Source organism: Nerophis lumbriciformis, linkage group LG16 (genome assembly GCF_033978685.3).
Source record: "Nerophis lumbriciformis linkage group LG16, RoL_Nlum_v2.1, whole genome shotgun sequence".
Classification (NCBI taxonomy): Eukaryota; Metazoa; Chordata; class Actinopteri; order Syngnathiformes; family Syngnathidae; genus Nerophis; species Nerophis lumbriciformis.
The window spans coordinates 43,897,600-43,916,657 of NC_084563.2; the positions used below are offsets into that span (position 1 = coordinate 43,897,600).

General features: G+C 43.1%; 1 protein-coding gene across 3 annotated transcripts in view; it reads left to right on the forward strand.

Annotated features, from left to right (window-relative positions):
• Nucleotides 1–19,058, forward strand: part of LOC133617285 (sodium/potassium/calcium exchanger 3-like) — a 129,806-nt gene that overhangs the window by 82,932 nt on the left and 27,816 nt on the right. For all 3 annotated transcript variants that reach the window (XM_061977206.2, XM_061977208.2, XM_061977207.2), the window contains 2 exons: nucleotides 2,630–2,760; nucleotides 10,539–10,699. In XM_061977206.2, the coding sequence (XP_061833190.2) occupies nucleotides 2,630–2,760; nucleotides 10,539–10,699 (292 nt within the window). The remainder of the gene's footprint in view (nucleotides 1–2,629; nucleotides 2,761–10,538; nucleotides 10,700–19,058) is intronic.

Here is a 19,058-nt window from a genome sequence, read left to right on the forward strand (position 1 = left end):
AATGTCACAACACACAAAATAAACATAGCGCTCACCTTCTGAAGTTATTCTTCATTCGTAAATCCTTCGAATTCTTCGTCTTCGGTGTCCGAATTGAAAAGTTGCGCAAGCGTGGGATCCAAAAATGGCCGGCTCCGCCTCGTCGAAGTCATCGGATTCAGTGTCGCTGTTGTTGTGCAGCAGTTCTGTGAATCCTGCCTTCCGGAAAGCTCGGACCACAGTTGTGACCGAAATATCTGCCCAGGCATTTACGATCCACTGGCAAATGTTGGCGTATGTCGACCGGCGCTATCTGCCCGTCTTAGTGAAGGTGTGTTCGCCTTCGGAGCTGTGTGAAAAAAGCCACCCGGCCTCTTCGCGTAAACTTCCCTTAACCACTCGCTCATCTTTTCTTCATCCATCCATCCCTTCGAGTTAGCTTTTATGATGACGCCGGCTGGAAAGGTCTCTTTTGGCAAGGTCTTCCTTTTGAATATCACCATGGGTGGAAGTTAGCATGGCAAGCTAGAACCACAGTGAAGGATGACTTCTCATTCCCTGTGGTGCGAATATTCACCGTACGTGCTCCCGTTCCACAGTGCGGTTCACAGGAATATCAGTTGCTGTGAAATACGGTAGTAATCCGTGTGCGGATGGAGAGATTGCGTCTTTTTATGAACCGGATCCTTGTCCTTTGTAGGAGCCATTTTGTGGTCTTTACAGATGTAAACAGGAAATGAAACGTACGGTGATATCCGCGCGTTTTTTCTTCTTCTTCCGGGGGCGGGTGGTTGCTTAAAGCGCTTCCTGTTCTATGGGGGCGGGTGCTTTCCTTGGCGGTTGCTTGCGTAGAAGAAGAAGCGCTTCCTGTTCTACCGGGAAAAAAGATGGCGGCTGTTTACCGAAGTTGCGAGATCGAAACTTTATGAAAATTAATCGTAATAAAGCGCACCGGGTTATAAGGCGCACTGTTAGCTTTTGAGAAAATTTGTGGTTTTTAGGTGCGCCTTATAGTGCGGAAAATACGGTATATTCAATTGAATGGACTGCAACTACGAGATGTTTAATGTTCAAACTGGAAAACGTTGTTATTTTTTTGCAAATATTATCTCATTTGGAATTTGATGCCTGCAACATGTTTCAAAAAAGCTGGCACGAGTGGCAAAAAATGCTCATCAAACACTTATTTGGAACATCCCACAGGTGAACAGGCTAATTGGGAACAGGTGGGTGCCATGATTGGGTACATAAGCAGCTTCCATGAAATGCTCAGTCATTCACAAACAAGGATGGGGCGAGGGTCACCACTTTGTCAACAAATGCGTGAGCAAATTGTTGAACAGTTTAAGAAAAACCTTTCTCAACCAGCTATTGTAAGGAATTTAGGGATTTCACCATCTACGGTCCGTAATATCATCAAAAAGTTCAGAGAATCTGGGGAAATCACTGCACGTAAGCGGCTAAGCCCGTGACCTTCGATCCCTTAGGCGGTACTGCATCAAAAAGCGACATCGGTGTGTAAAGGATATCACCACATGGGCTCAGGAACACTTCAGAAACCCACTGTCAGTAACTACAGTTGGTTGCTACATCTGTAAGTGCAAGTTAAAACTGTACTATGCAAAGCGAAAGCCATTTATCAACAACACCCAGAAACGTCACCGACTTTGCTCGGGCCCAAGCTCATCTAAAATGGACTGATGCAAAGTGGAAAAGTGTTCTTTGGTCTGACGAGTCCACATTTCAAATTGTTTTTGGAAACTGTGGACGTCGTGTCCTCCGGACCAAAGAAGAAAAGAACCATCTCGTAAAGTTGAAAAGCCAGCATGTGTGATGGTATGGGGGTGTATTAGTGCCCAAGACATGGGTAACTTACACATCTGTGAAGGTGCCATTAATGCTGAAAGGTACATACAGGTTTTGGAGCAACATATGTTGCCATCCAAGCAACGTTACCATGGACGCCCCTGCTTATTTCAGCAAGACAATGCCAAGCCACGTGTTACAACAGTGTGGCTTCATAGTAAAAGAGTGCAGGTACTAGACTGGCCTGCCTGTAGTCCAGACCTGTCTCCACTTGAAAATGTGTGGCGCATTATGAAGCGTCAAATACCACAACGAAGACCCCCGGACTGTTGAACAACTTAAGCTGTACATCAAGCAAGAATGGGAAATAATTCCACCTGAAAAGCTTAAAAAATTGCTCTCCTCAGTTCCCAAACGTTTACTGAGTGTTGTTAAAAGGAAAGGCCATGTAACACAGTGGTAATTACGAATTACACAACGTGCCAACTCCACTGGTTGGGGTTTTGTACTTTCCAATGAACATATCCCACCACTACCATGTGGCGTCGCTTGTGCATATCGCCTTGATGTGCATCTTTATTTATATGATTGGCGGAGTTTTTTAAAAATCAGGAAGCCCTTCTTGCCGCCAACTCTTTTTAGTCGCCTCTTACGACTTAAGAAGCAGGAGATATGGAGCAAGGTGGGTGAAGTGTGTTGCCTAAGGACACAATGGCAGTGAGTAGGATGGCGGAAGTTGGATTCATACCAGCAACCCTATGTCCCTATGACAATATCACAGACAGTTACGTCAATAGTTGTGGCTTTTGCATCACAGTTTTTGTTTTTTGGCTTTCAAAATCAGGTTCAACAACAGGGTTCAGGGTTACCTCACCTATCGTAAGAAGAACTCCGTGAGTTTGGTCAACGTGTTAACAGGAAGCACTGACCTGGAGGACGTGACCTGTGATGCTACGGCAGTCCTGCTCAAAAAAGGTATCACTTGGTTTGTCAACGGGTGTTGTCATTCACCCAGGCTGGTGTATTCTCAAGGACACTCAAGTCATTCGCAACTGGACTGTTCAGTTTGTCGAGTCTAGACTAGACCTGATCTGACCAATCTAAGTCCAAGACTCGTTCTAATCAATCTAAGTCTATGAGCATGAACTAACAAAGCCTACTTGGATGCGAGCCGAATTGTCTTCTAGGACAAACTGAACAGTCCAGTTGCAATCGATTAAAATGCCCTGAAAATATCACTTGGTTCTGTTTTTTGTCTTCGCACTGTAATTTTTTGACGTGTATTTTGGTAATGAGCTATGTGTGGACCCTGACAATGTACAGTATTGACAACTTGGCTGATTCATGTATGGTCGCCTTTCCTATTGGTAAGTTCTTGGCTGGGCCTTAGCTAGAAATGAGCTGCTATTCAGTTGGCTCTCAACTGGAAGTATAAGTTTTGAGAGTCTGCTACAGTATATGTGATAGTGTATAGGTATCTACAATAAGTATAGTGGTACCTTAGTCCTTCGTTTGTAGCCCAGAGGACCCTCCAAGCGGCCACTTCAACACAACCACTATGTGGAAATACAAACCCCGTTTCCATATGAGTTGGGAAATTGTGTTAGATGTAAATATAAACGGAATACAATGATTTGCAAATCATTTTCAACCCATATTCAGTTGAATATGCTACAAAGACAACATATTTGATGTTCAAACTGATAAACATTTTTTTTTTTTTTTTTGCAAATAATCATTAACTTTAGAATTTGATGCCAGCAACACGTGACAAAGAAGTTGGGAAAGGTGGCAATAAATACTGATAAAGTTGAGGAATGCTAATCAAACACTTATTTGGAACATCCCACAGGTGAACAGGCAAATTGGGAACAGGTGGGTGCCATGATTGGGTATAAAAGTAGATTCCATGAAATGCTCAGTCATTCACAAACAAGGATGGGGCGAGGGTCACCACTTTGTCAACAAATGCGTGAGCAAATTGTTGAACAGTTTAAGAAAAACCTTTCTCAACCAGCTATTGCAAGGAATTCAGGGATTTCACCATCTACGGTCCGTAATATCATCAAAGGGTTCAGAGAATCTGGAGAAATCACTGCACGTAAGCAGCTAAGCCCGTGACCTTCGATCCCTCAGGCTGTACTGCATCAACAAGGGACATCAGTGTGTAAAGGATATCACCACATGGGCTCAGGAACACTTCAGAAACCCACTGTCAGTAACTACAGTTGGTCGCTACATCTGTAAGTGCAAGTTAAAACTCTCCTATGCAAGGCGAAAACCGTTTATCAACAACACCCAGAAAAGCCGTCGGCTTCGCTGGGCCTGAGCTCATCTAAGATGGACTGATACAAAGTGGAAAAGTGTTCTGTGGTCTGACGAGTCCACATTTCAGATTGTTTTTGGAAACTGTGGACGTCGTGTCCTATGGACCAAAGAGGAAAAGAACCATCCGGATTGTTATAGGCGCAAAGTGGAAAAGCCAGCATCTGTGATGGTATGGGGGTGTATTAGTGCCCAAGACATGGGTAACTTACACATCTGTGAAGGCGCCATTAATGCTGAAAGGTACATACAGGTTTTGGAGCAACATATGTTGCCATCCAAGCAACGTTACCATGGACGCCCCTGCTTATTTCAGCAAGACAATGCCAAGCCACGTGTTACATCAACGTGGCTTCATAGTAAAAGAGTGTGTGTACTAGACTGGCCTGCCTGTAGTCCAGACCTGTCTCCCATTGAAAATGTGTGGTGCATTATGAAGCCTTAAATACCACAACGGAAACCCTCGGACTGTTGAACAACTTAAGCTGTACATCAAGCAAGAATGGCAAAGAATTCCACCTGAGAAGCTTAAAAAATGTGTCTCCTCAGTTCCCAAACGTTTACTGAGTGTTGTTAAAAGGAAAGGCCATGTAACACAGTGGTGAACATGCCCTTTCCCAACTACTTTGGCACGTGTTGCAGCCATGAAATTCTAAGTTAATTATTTTTTCCCAAAAAAAAAAAAGTTTGAGTTTGAACATCAAATATGTTGTCTTTGTAGTGCATTCAATTGAATATGGGTTGAAAATGATTTGCAAATCATTGTATTCCGTTTATATTTACATCTAACACAATTTCCCAACTCATATGGAAACGGGGTTTGTACTTCATCATACTTGGGTAATTCTTTTAAGTTAGAACTGGGCTTCCATGTGCTAAAACCACGGGCGTAAGTTGTTCTGAAATAACTGAGTCAACCTGACAGTCGCAGCTACCACCATTAGACTTAGACTTAGACTTTCTTTTATTGTCATTCAAATTTGAACTTTACAGTACAGATAAGAACTAAATTTCGTTGCATTAGCTCATGGTAGGATAAAAGAGCAATAAGGTGCAGATATAAATAGATTACTGTACAGATAAATATATTGCACTTTTGCATATGCATCCACGTTTATGGATGTATGTTATATTGTCTGTATATTCCAGCGAGTTAATCCATTTTGGGGGGGAATTGAGGGGATTATTTTAATGCGTTCAAGAGTCTTACGGCCTGAGGGAAGAGGCTGTTACAGAACCTCCGGAGGCTGCGGAACCTCTTTCTAGAGTCCAGCAGTGAAAACAGTCCTTGGTGGGGGTGGGAGGAATCTCTGCAGATTTTCTGAGCACTGGTCAGGCAGCGGCTTTTTGCGATCTCCTGGATAGGAGGAAGAGGAGTCCTGATGATCTTTTCCGCCGTCCTCACCACTCTCTGGAGAGACATTAGCTGTGTTGTTAGCATTCCATGTTGTTAGCATTGTATGTCCCGTGTTGTCTTTCCATATCATTCACGCCAAAAGCTCACCGATGTCATGTTGTCGAAGATGAAATGCATCAACAGAGTTCATCTTTACTTAGCATTGCCTATCGTGGGATCACACTCCTCAGCCTTCTCGGTAAGGTCTACTCAGGTGTACTGGAGAGGAGGCTACGCCGGATAGTCGAACCTCGGATTCAGGAGGAACAGTGTGGTTTTCGTCCTGGTCGTGGAACTGTGGACCAGCTCTATACTCTCGGCAGGGTCCTTGAGGGTGCATGGGAGTTTGCCCAACCAGTCTACATGTGCTTTGTGGACTTGGAGAAGGCATTCGACCGTGTCCCTCGGGAAGTCCTGTGGGGAGTGCTCAGAGAGTATGGGGTATCGGACTGTCTGATTTTGGCGGTCCGCTCCCTGTATGATCAGTGTCAGAGCTTGGTCCGCATTTCCGGCAGTAAGTCGGACACGTTTCCAGTGAGGGTTGGACTCCGCCAAGGCTGCCCTTTGTCACCGATTCTGTTCATAACTTTTATGGACAGAATTTCTAGGCGCAGTCAAGGCGTTGAGGGGATCCGGTTTGGTTGCTGCAGGATTAGGTCTCTGCTTTTTGCAGATGATGTGGTCCTGATGGCTTCATCTGGCCAGGATCTTCAGCTTTCGCTGGATCGGTTCGCAGCCGAGTGTGAAGCGACTGGTATGAGAATCAGCACCTCCAAGTCCGAGTCCATGGTTCTCGCCCGGAAAAGGGTGGAGTGCCATCTCCGGTTTGGGGAGGAGACCCTGCCCCAAGTGGAGGAGTTCAAGTACCTCGGAGTCTTGTTCACGAGTGAGGGAAGAGTGGATCGTGAGATCGACAGGCGGATCGGTGCGGCATCTTCAGTAATGCGGACGCTGTATCGATCCGTTGTGGTGAAGAAGGAGCTGAGCCGGAAGGCAAAGCTCTCCATTTACCGGTCGATCTACGTTCCCATCCTCACCTATGGTCATGAGCTTTGGGTTATGACCGAAAGGACAAGATCACGGGTACACGCGGCCGAAATGAGTTTCCTCCGCCGGGTGGCAGGGCTCTCCCTTAGAGATAGGGTGAGAAGCTCTGTCATCCGGGGGGAGCTCAAAGTAAAGCCGCTGCTCCTCCACATCAAAAGGAGCCAGATGAGGTGGTTCGGGCATCTGGTCAGGATGCCACCCGATCGCCTCCCTCGGGAGGTGTTTAGGGCACGTCCGACCGGTAGGAGGCCACGGGGAAGACCCAGGACACGTTGGGAAGACTATGTCTCCCGGCTGGCCTGGGAACGCCTCGGGATCCCCCGGGAGGAGCTGGACGAAGTGGCTGGGGAGAGGGAAGTCTGGGCTTCCCTGCTTAGGCTGCTGCCCCCGCGACCCGACCTCGGATAAGCGGAAGAAGATGGATGGATGGATGCCTGGAGAGTTGCTGATAGCAGTCTTGTTAGCATTCTGGTACTGGTGCATCTCGCATCTCGTTTTTTGACATTGCTCACGCCAAAGGCTCATCAAAATATCATACGTATAATACAGGCCTGGGCAATTATTTTGACTCAAGGGCCACATTTAGAGAAAAAAATGTGTCTGGGGGCCGGTATATCTATTTTTAGGAACACTAATACAAAACCTCACAATAATGTCTAATTGAATGCTAAAATTGTTATGACAGACCGCCTTAAAAAACGTCATGGAATTTTACATTTTTCTATGAACGATAAAACACTGAATATTGACAAAATATGAATGTCACACCCCTTTTCGATCGACATATTTTACAATCGAGTGAAACGCGACAAAAATGCAACAAACAGTGAAATATGAACGCGAAGGGTACAAAACAAACCCACCTACAACCTGATATATCTGATATATCACTAAACTTTAGAACTTTGTTGTGAAAATCTCCTTCCAAGTCTGTGGAAACGCTTCCCACCCACACTGCTTGGTGCCTTGTCTGAGCTGCTATGACGTAGATTACCATAGTAACTAATTAGATGACCATAGTAACTAATTAGATTACCATAGTAACTAATTAGATGACCATAGTACATACTTGCCAACCTTGAGACCTCCGATTTCGGAGCTGTTATGAGAGTAGCGTATGTGTGTGTGTGGCCCTTTAATAGGTGAGCATGTGAGGTGAGTGACGTCAGTGAGTGTGTGGGCGAGAGAAGAGAGGGAGCGGTAGCGTGAGTGCCGGCGGGGACTAGTTTGTTTTGTGTTGGATTGGCTGTGTGCAAGCAATCAATAAAGCAAGATTTGCAACTAATCGCCGGACTCAGGCAGGAAAGGTTTAACAAAGCGTATTTTGAGTTGAGTTTGAGTTGAGTTTGAGTTTATTTCGAACATGCAAGCATACAACATGATACATCACAATCTCCAGTTTCTCTTTTCAACATGTTCGAAAAGGAGTAGGAAGAAGCAGAGCTTATTTAATCCTACCCCTTTTCTTTTACATAACAGTTGCTAAAACTTTTGTTCACTTCCTGTTCTCAATTTATTCACAATATACTCCATAAGTAATCACAATAAAAATAAGTAAATAAATAATAATTGGTGAAGTAAGTTACATTTCATATGTTGAGATAAGTAAGATTATTTTGTGAGTGAAAGAATGAAAGAATGGATGAGTTAAATACATTCAGAATGTTTATCATGGTTCTTCTTCTTTATACTTTGTAAACACTTTAAGTTTGAAGAGTTTCTTGAAGTGGATCATATTAGTACATTGTTTGATTGCTTTGCTTAATCCATTCCATAATTTAATTCCACATACTGATATACTGAAGGTCTTAAGTGTTGTACGTGCATACAAATGTTTTAAATTACATTTCTCTCTAAGATTATATTTCTCCTCTTTTTTTGAGAAGAATTGTTGTATATTCTTGGGTAGCAGGTTATAGTTTGCTTTGTGTATAATTTTAGCTGTTTGCAAATTCACTATGTCGTAGAATTTCAGTATCTTTGATTCAATAAATAAAGGATTTGTGTGTTCTCTATATCCAACATTATGTATTATTCTAACTGATCTTTTTTGTAACACCGTTAATGAATGAGGTGTACTTTTGTAATTATTTCCCCATATTTCTACACAGTAACTCAGACATGGTAACACTAGAGAGCAGTAGAGAATATGAAGTGATTTTTTGTCTAGAAAATGTTTTGCTTTATTCATTATTGACGTGTTTCTTGCTACTTTATGTTGTATATTTTTTACGTGAGATTTCCAGTTCAATTTATCATCAATCATTATACCTAGAAATTTGGTTTCATTTACTCTTTCAATTTCTATTCCGTCTATTTGTATTTGTGTTTGACTTTCTCTTCTACTGTTACCAAATAGCATTATTTTAGTTTTACTGAGATTCAACGATAGTCTGTTTTTGTGAAACCATCTTTTTAATTTGTTAATTTCTTCTGTTATTATTTGTAGTATCTTCTGTGTGTTCTCTCCTGAACAAAACGCTGTTGTATCATCCGCAAATAATACTAACTTTAAATCTTTTGTAACTTTACAAATGTCATTTATATAGAGATTGAATAATTTAGGTCCTAGTATTGATCCCTGAGGTACACCACAGGATATATTTAGCGTTGTAGAGGTGTGTTCGCCTAGCTTCATGTATTGTTTCCTGTTCATTAGTTATCCAGTTTAAGACTAACCCTCTGATGCCATATCGTTCTAGTTTTTTGATTAAAATATTGTGATTAATTGTGTCAAATGCTTTAGTTAGATCCATAAAAACTGCTGCCGCACATTTTTTATTATCTATAGCATTGGTAATTTCTTCTGTAATTTCAATTAAAGCCATCAAAGTTGAAACATTAGCTCTGTATCCATATTGATTTTCTTCGAGTATTCTATTTTTATTTATGAAACTCTCTAATCTGTTATTGAACAGTTTTTCAATGATTTTAGAAAATTGTGGAAGTAAGGAAACAGGTCTATAGTTTGTAAATTGATGTTTGTCGCCAGTCTTGTAAATTGGTGCAACTTTAGCTATTTTCATTTTGTTTGGAAATGTACCTGTTTGAAATGATAGGTTACTAATATACATGAATGGTCCTGAGATCTCTTCAATAACCTTTTTTATCGTTTCCATATCAATTTCGTTACAATCAGTTGAAGTCTTAGATTCACATTTTTTCACAATTGTAACTATTTCCTCCTGTGTCACATGGAGTTGGGATTTCGCTCTATGGTATCATTATAGTCCTCAATTGAAACTGGGTCTGGAATCTTTTCTTCCAATTTTGGTCCAATATTTACAAAATAATTATTGAAGCTTTCAACTACTTCCTTTATGTTGTCATTTTTTTTTATTTCCGTCTAAGAAGTATTGAGGGTAGTCCCTCTTAGTGCCATTTTTAATAATGCTATTGAGGATGCCCCATGTTGCTCTCATATTAGTTTTGTTCCTGTCCAATAATTCACTGTAATATTCTTTTCTACATAATCGTAGTATGTATTTCTTCATCTTACTCGTCGTCGGCGTCGCCATGGCTGTATCTTCCTCGTTCTTCTGCTTCGTCTCCTTGTTGTGTGCGCAGTTGTGCACTGCACTCTCTAAAAGCCGTATATGTTATTGATGTTATAGATGGCAGTATTGTCCTGTTTAAGAGTGTCACAACATTGCTGTTTACGGCAGACAAACTGCTTTACGGTAGACAAAAACATGACTGCTGTTGTTGTGTGTTGTTACCACGCTGGGAGGACATAATGAAACTGCCTAACAATAAACCCACATAAGAAACCAAGAACTCGCCCTCCATCATTCTACAGTTATAATGTGTTTGGGCAGGCACACTGAATTGCTGTTGGTTAAAAAAAATCTTTATGGCTTAGAGCTTAGAGCTTAATGTCTCTGAGTAAATGTGCAAGCAATGGCTGGTTTCGGTTATATCGACAATCATTGATGTCAGTCAGCTAGTCACAGGTTAGATCAGTGTTGTGTTTCTGTCTTCCCAGCTATCTTCCAATACAAGCCGTCTGTGCTGATGGTAGATGAGCTTCTGTCTGCATATCCTCACCAACTGACTTTCTCTGAAGCTGGCATGAGGATCATGATCAGCAGTCATTTCTCCCCAAAAACCCGCCTTACCATGGCCTCCCGGATGCTGATCAATGAGGTACGTTTCTGTTTGTTTTACTATATGAATACCGTACAACAGGCAAATGAATATTGTGTTTTAGAAATAAACTCCAACCAAAACATCACTGATTACACTGCAAAAAGTCAGTGTTCAAAAACAAGAAAAAAACAAAATACAAAAATTAGAGGTATTTTATTTGAACTAAGCAAAATTATCTGCCAATAGAACAAGACAATTTGGCTGGTCAAGACTTTCCAAAACAAGTCAAATTAGCTAACCTCAATGAAACCAAAAATACCTTAAAATAAGTATATTCTCACGAATAACTATATGAGTACGTGTTTTCTATTGTTTCATTGAAAATAAAACAGCAAAGTCCATTTGGCTGTCATCTGTTTTAATTATGAGACACAATTGTGTCAAAGTCATGATTTTTTTTTTCATGCTTGAAATAAGAAATGATTACTTTAAAAAAGTAGTTTTATACTTGTGAGTGTTGATGACACAGCTTTGCAACACTTGATATTCTAGTTTCAAGCATGTTTTACTCAATATCCATCCATCCATTTTCTACCGCTTAATCCCTTCGGGGTCACGGGGGGAGCTGGAGACTATCTCAGCTACAATCGGGCGGAAGGCGGGGTACACCCTGGACAAGTCGCCACCTCAGTTTTACTCAATATAGGTCATCAAATCTCAGCAACAAGCTGTAATATCTTACTGAGATCATTTAGGACCAAAACCCTTAAAACAAGTAAAACACTCTAACATAAAATCTTATGTATGGCCATCCCGGGGGATGCCCAAAATGTCCATAACACACCCAGCCGAGTCCCACGGTAAGGCGGGGAGAAAAGTGAGAAAAGTCGGTAAAATGTTCAAAAATCACACCCGGGTTCGAGTGCCACAAGTCTTAAGACTTGTGTCACTCCATGTGGGACTCGAACCTGGGTAGGTATTTTGAACATTTTTGGGACTTTTGACGACTTTTCCAACTTTTATCCCCCATCTCCGTGGGACTCGGCTGGGTGTGTTATGGACATTTTGGGCACCCCGAGACTTGTGGGACTCGAACCTGGGTAGTTATTTTCAACATTTTTGGGGACTTTTGACGACTTTTTTTTACTTTAACATTCTAACATAAAGTCTTATGTATGGCCACGCAAGTCCCGGGGGATGCCCAAAATGTCCATAACACACCCAGCCGAGTCCCACGGTAAGGCGGGGAGAAAAGTGAGAAAAGTCGGTAAAATGTTCAGAAATCACACCCGGGTTCAAGTGCCACAAGTCTTAAGACTTGTACCACTCCATGTGGGACTCGAACCTGGGTAGGTATTTTCAACATTTCTGGGGACTTTTGACGACTTTTCTCATTTTTCTCTCCCACTTCCCGTGGGACTTTGCTAGGTGTGTTTTGGACATTTTTTGCATCCCTGGACTTGTGCGGCCGGCGGCAGGACTCGTGGGACCGGAACCCGGGGAGGTATTTTGGACAAAATTTGGACTTTTGACCATTTTGGCCGCCTTTTCCCCCCTTCTTCCCCACCTTCCTGTGCACCATTGCTGGGTGTGTTTTGGACATTTAGACAAAAGATAATTTCAAGCATGTTTTACTCAATATAGGTCATCAAATCTCAGCAACAAGCTGTAATATCTTACTGAGATCATTTAGGACCAAAACACTTAAAACAAGTAAAACACTCTAACATAAAGTCTTATGTATGGCCGCGCAAGTCCCGGGATGCCCAAAATGTCCATAACACACCCAGCCGAGTCCCACGGTAAGGCGGGGAGAAAAGTGAAAAAAGTCGGTAAAATGTTCAAAAATCACACCCGGGTTCGAGTGCCACAAGTCTTAAGACTTGTGTCACTCCATGTGGGACTCGAACCTGGGTAGGTATTTTGAACATTTTTGGGACTTTTGACGACTTTTCCAACTTTTATCCCCCATCTCCGTGGGACTCGGCTGGGTGTGTTATGGACATTTTGGGCACCCCGAGACTTGTGGGACTCGAACCTGGGTAGGTATTTTCAACATTTTTGGGGACTTTTGACGACTTTTTTTTACTTTAACATTCTAACATAAAGTCTTATGTATGGCCACGCAAGTCCCGGGGGATGCCCAAAATGTCCATAACACACCCAGCCGAGTCCCACGGTAAGGCGGGGAGAAAAGTGAGAAAAGTCGGTAAAATGTTCAGAAATCACACCCGGGTTCAAGTGCCACAAGTCTTAAGACTTGTACCACTCCATGTGGGACTCGAACCTGGGTAGGTATTTTCAACATTTCTGGGGACTTTTGACGACTTTTCTCATTTTTCTCTCCCACTTCCCGTGGGACTTTGCTAGGTGTGTTTTGGACATTTTTTGCATCCCTGGACTTGTGCGGCCGGCGGCAGGACTCGTGGGACCGGAACCCGGGGAGGTATTTTGGACCAAATTTGGACTTTTGACCATTTTGGCCGCCTTTTCCCCCCTTCTTCCCCACCTTCCTGTGCACCATTGCTGGGTGTGTTTTGGACATTTAGACAAAAGATAATTTCAAGCATGTTTTACTCAATATAGGTCATCAAATCTCAGCAACAAGCTGTAATATCTTACTGAGATCATTTAGGACCAAAACACTTAAAACAAGTAAAACACTCTAACATAAAGTCTTATGTATGGCTGCGCAAGTCCCGGGATGCCCAAAATGTCCATAACACACCCAGCCGAGTCCCACGGGAAGGCGGGGAGAAAAGTGAGAAAAGTCGGTAAAATGTTCAAAAATCACACCCGGGTTCAAGTGCCACAAGTCTTAAGACTTGTACCACTCCATGTGGGACTCGAACCTGGGTAGGTATTTTCAACATTTCTGGGGACTTTTGACGACTTTTCTCACTTTTCTCTCCCACTTCTTGTGGGACTTTGCTGGGTGCGTTTTGGACATTTTTTGCATCCCTGGACTTGTGCGGCCGGCGGCAGGACTCGTGGGACCGGAACCCGGGGAGGTATTTTGGACAAAATTGGGACTTTTGACCATTTTGGCCGCCTTTTCCCCTCTTCTTCCCCGCCTTCCTGTGCACCATTGCTGGGTGTGTTTTGGACATTTAGACAAAAGATAATTTCAAGCATGTTTTACTCAATATAGGTCATCAAATCTCAGCAACAAGCTGTAATATCTTACTGAGATCATTTAGGACCAAAACACTTAAAACAAGTAAAACACTCTAACATAAAGTCTTATGTATGGCCGCGCAAGTCCCGGGATGCCCAAAATGTCCATAACACACCCAGCCGAGTCCCACGGGAAGGCGGGGAGAAAAGTGAGAAAAGTCGGTAAAATGTTCAAAAATCACACCCGGGTTCGAGTGCCACAAGTCTTAAGACTTGTACCACACCATGTGGGACTCGAACCTGGGTAGGTATTTTGAACATTTTTGGGACTTTTGACGACTTTTCCAACTTTTATCCCCCATCTCCGTGGGACTCGGCTGGGTGTGTTATGGACATGTTGGGCACCCCAGGACTTGTGGGACTCGAACCTGGGTAGGTATTTTCAACATTTCTGGGGACTTTTGACGACTTTTCTCACTTTTCTCTCCCACTTCTTGTGGGACTTTGCTGGGTGCGTTTTGGACATTTTTTGCATCCCTGGACTTGTGCGGCCGGCGGCAGGACTCGTGGGACCGGAACCCGGGGAGGTATTTTGGACAAAATTGGGACTTTTGACCATTTTGGCCGCCTTTTCCCCTCTTCTTCCCCGCCTTCCTGTGCACCATTGCTGGTTGTGTTTTGGACATTTGGACAAAAATAGTTTCAAGCATGTTTTACTCAATATAGGTCATCAAATCTCAGCAACAAGCTGTAATATCTTACTGAGATCATTTAGGACCAAAACACTTAAAACAAGTAAAACACTCTAACATAAAGTCTTATGTATGGCCGCGCAAGTCCCGGGATGCCCAAAATGTCCATAACACACCCAGCCGAGTCCCATGGGAAGGCGGGGAGAAAAGTGAGAAAAGTCGGTAAAATGTTCAAAAATCACACCCGGGTTCGAGTGCCACAAGTCTTAAGACTTGTACCACTCCATGTGGGACTCGAACCTGGGTAGGTATTTTCAACATTTCTGGGGACTTTTGACGACTTTTCTCACTTTTCTCTCCCACTTCCCGTGAGACTTTGCTGGGTGCGTTTTGGACATTTTTTGCATCCCTGGACTTGTGCGGCCGACGGCAGGACTCGTGGGAAAGGAACCCGGGGAGGTATTTTGGACATAATTTGGACTTTTGACCATTTTGGCCGCCTTTTCCCCCCTTCTTCCCCACCTTCCTGTGCACCATTGCTGGGTGTGTTTTGGACATTTGGACAAAAATAGTTTCAAGCATGTTTTACTCAATATAGGTCATCAACTCTCAGCAACAAGCTGTAATATCTTACTGAGATCATTTAGGACCAAAACACTTAAAATAAGTAAAACACTCTAACATAAAGTCTTATGTATGGCCACGCAAGTCCCGGGATGCCCAAAATGTCCATAACACACCCAGCCGAGTCCCACGGGGAGGGGGGGATAAAAGTTGGAAAAGTCGGCAAAAGTCCCAAAATACCTACCCAGGTTCGAGTCCCACAAATCCTGCCGCCGGCCGGGATACCCAAAATTGCGAAAAGTGAGAAAATTCTGCTAAATGTTAAAAAATCACACCCGGGTTCAAGTGCCACAAGTCTTAAGACTTGTGTCACTCCATGTGGGACTCGAACCTGGGTAGGTATTTTGAACATTTTTGGGACTTTTGCCGACTTTTCCAACTTTTATCCCCCATCTCCGTGGGACTCGGCTGGGTGTGTTATGGACATTTTGGGCATCCCGGGACTTGTGCGGCCGGCGGCGGGACTCGTGGGACTGGAACCTGGGTAGGTACAAACCTCGTTTCCATATGAGTTGGGAAATTGTGTTAGATGTAAATATAAACGGAATACAATGATTTGCAAATCATTTTCAACCCATATTCAGTTGAATATGCTACAAAGACAACATATTTGATGTTCAAACTGATAAACATTTTTTTTTTGTTGCAAATAATCATTAACTTTAGAATTTGATGCCAGCAACACGTGACAAAGAAGTTGGGAAAGGTGGCAATAAATACTGATAAAGTTGAGGAATGCTCATCAAACACTTATTTGGAACATCCCACAGGTGAACAGTCTAATTGGGAACAGGTGGGTGCCATGATTGGGTATAAAAGTAGATTCCATGAAATGCTCAGTCATTCACAAACAAGGATGGGGCGAGGGTCACCACTTTGTCAACAAATGCGTGAGCAAATTGTTGAACAGTTTAAGAAAAACCTTTCTCAACCAGCTATTGCAAGGAATTCAGGGATTTCACCATCTACGGTCCGTAATATCATCAAAGGGTTCAGAGAATCTGGAGAAATCACTGCACGTAAGCAGCTAAGCCCGTGACCTTCGATCCCTCAGGCTGTACTGCATCAACAAGCGACATCGGTGTGTAAAGGATATCACCACATGGGCTCAGGAACACTTCAGAAACCCACTGTCAGTAACTACAGTTGGTTGCTACATCTGTAAGTGCAAGTTAAAACTTTCCTATGCAAGGCAACAACCGTTTATCAACAACACCCAGAAACGCCGTCGGCTTCGCTGGGCCTGAGCTCATCCAAGATGGACTGATGCTAAGTGGAAAAGTGTTCTGTGGTCTGACGAGTCCACATTTCAAATTTTTTTTGGAAACTGTGGACGTCGTGTCCTCCGGACCAAAGAGGAAAAGAACCATCCGGATTGTTATAGGCGCAAAGTTGAAAAGCCAGCATCTGGGATGGTATGGGGGTGTATTAGTGCCCAAGGCATGGGTAACTTACACATCTGTGAAGGCGCCATTAATGCTGAAAGGTACATACAGGTTTTAGAGCAACATATGTTGCCATCCAAGCAACGTTACCATGGACGCCCCTGCTTATTTCAGCAAGACAATGCCAAGCCACGTGTTACATCAACGTGGCTTCATAGTAAAAGAGTGCAGGTAATAGACTGGCCTGCCTGTAGTCCAGACATGTCTCCCATTGAAAATGTGTGGCGCATTATGAAGCCTAAAATACCACAATGGAGACCCCCGGACTGTTGAACAACTTAAGCTGTACATCAAGCAAGAATGGGAAAGAATTCCACCTGAGAAGCTTCAAAAATGTGTCTCCTCAGTTCCCAAACGTTTATTGAGTGTTGTTAAAAGGAAAGGCCATGTAACACAGTGGTGAACATGCCCTTTCCCAACTACTTTGGCACGTGTTGCAGCCATGAAATTCTAAGTTAAATATTATTTGCAAAAAAAAAAAAAAAGTTTATGAGTTTGAACATCAAATATGTTGTCTTTGTAGTGCATTCAATTGAATATGGGTTGAAAAGGATTTGCAAATCATTGTATTCCGTTTATATTTACATCTAACACAATTTCCCAACTCATATGGAAACGGGGTTTGTATATTGGACAAAATTGGGACTTTTGACCATTTTGGCCGCCTTTTCCCCTCTTCTTCTCGGCCTTCCTAAGCACCATTGCTGGGTGTGTTTTGGACAAAAATAGTTTCAAGTATGTTTTACTCAATATAAGTCATAAAATCTCAGCAACAATCTGTAATATTACTGAGATCATTTAGCACCAAAACCCTTAAAACAAGTAAAACACTCTAACATAAAATCTGCTTAGTGAGAAGAATTATCTTATCAGACAGAAAATAAGCAAATATCACCCTTATTTGAGATATTTAATCTTACCTAGATTTCAATTTTTGCAGTGTACATTTTTTTTGTTTGCCACGTGAAAGGCAAAGGCTGAATGGAGGCAATTGGACTTTTCTTGTTTGTCAAAGACTTTTCACTTTTAATCCAAAAGGCTTCCTTCATTCATATGGCGTATCCTTACCTAGAAGTATATCCATTTACTGAAAACATCAACTCTGTGGACAGACACACCCGATTCTCCCCGGAGGACATCAAAGACGAGACAAGGACACAAGTCTTGATATTGAGGTCAACAGAAAACCTACCCAGGCAGACCAGTTCCTCCTCTTTTACTCCCATCACCCACTAGAACACAAGCTAGGTTTTATCAGAACCCTCGATGACAGAGCGTAGAGGATCTCTACTACTGTCAGGGTCTTTCTGAATGTGGGTATCCTAACTGGGCCTTTGTCAAATCCTTTTGGTAGTCTCGGAGAAGGGCCACTACACACGACTTTGAGGATAGAAACAGGAGGTCCCCAAAAATTGGAATCAATTCGAATTGAGAGTGCACATCCTAAATGTCTTGTATTTGTGTTAGCATTTCTGCTAGATAACTGCAACTAACGTCTATTTTTATAATTGACTAGTCCTCCACTATTTTCAGGGTTAATCGACTAATCAGATAAATGACGCTATATAGTGGCTCCAATTTACATACTTGCCAACCTTGAGACCTCCGATTTCGGGAGGTGGGGGGGTGTGGTTGGAGCGGAGGCGTGTTTGGGGGCGTGGTTAAGAGGGGAGGAGTATATTTACAGCTAGAATTCACCGAGTCAAGTATTTCATATATATATATATATGTATATATATAAATATATATATATATATTAGAGATGCGCGGATAGGCAATTATTTCATCCGCAACCGCATCAGAAAGTCGTCAACCATCCGCAATCCACCCGATCTAACATTTGATCAGAACCGCATCCGCCCGCACCCGCCCGTTGTTATATATCTAATATAGACGATGCAAGGCATTAGTGAGGTTATAAAGCTTGTGCCTGTTAAAGAAAGGAGACTGATCCAATGCAGCACAGACATTCGCGTGCCACGCTGTCACGACCCAGACGCACACCAGTGCGCAATCATATGGGAGCCGCGCTGAGCGCACCTCCAAGCGCGTCTCGCTGCCGGCGACGGCCGGGTATGAGCCCGACGCTCCAGCGCCATCCATTTTCAGGGCTAGTTGATTCGGCAGGTGGGTTGTTACACACTCCTTAGCGGGTTCCAACTTCCATGGCCACCGTCCTAGCTGCTGTCTATATCAACCAGGGTGAGCCCCACCCCTTTCGTGAGCGCACTGCGCGCGGAGTGACCCCTGTTACGCGCCCCCGGCAACAGGGGTGGCGGGCAGGTAAGCTGCGCGGGCGGAGCGCGCGGAGTGACCCCTGTTACGAGCCCCAGGCCACGGGGGTGGCGGTAGGGTGACCATTTCCATGATACCAAAAAGGAGGACATTATGCGGCATATCAATAAATTACTATGGTGTACATAGGACTCTGGTATACTCTTATTTATAGTACAATTTTGAGTGGTTTAAAGATGATGTTTGTGTGGCTGAATAGGAAAAAATATTAAAGTCAAGTGTTTGTTAACAGTATTTGTATTT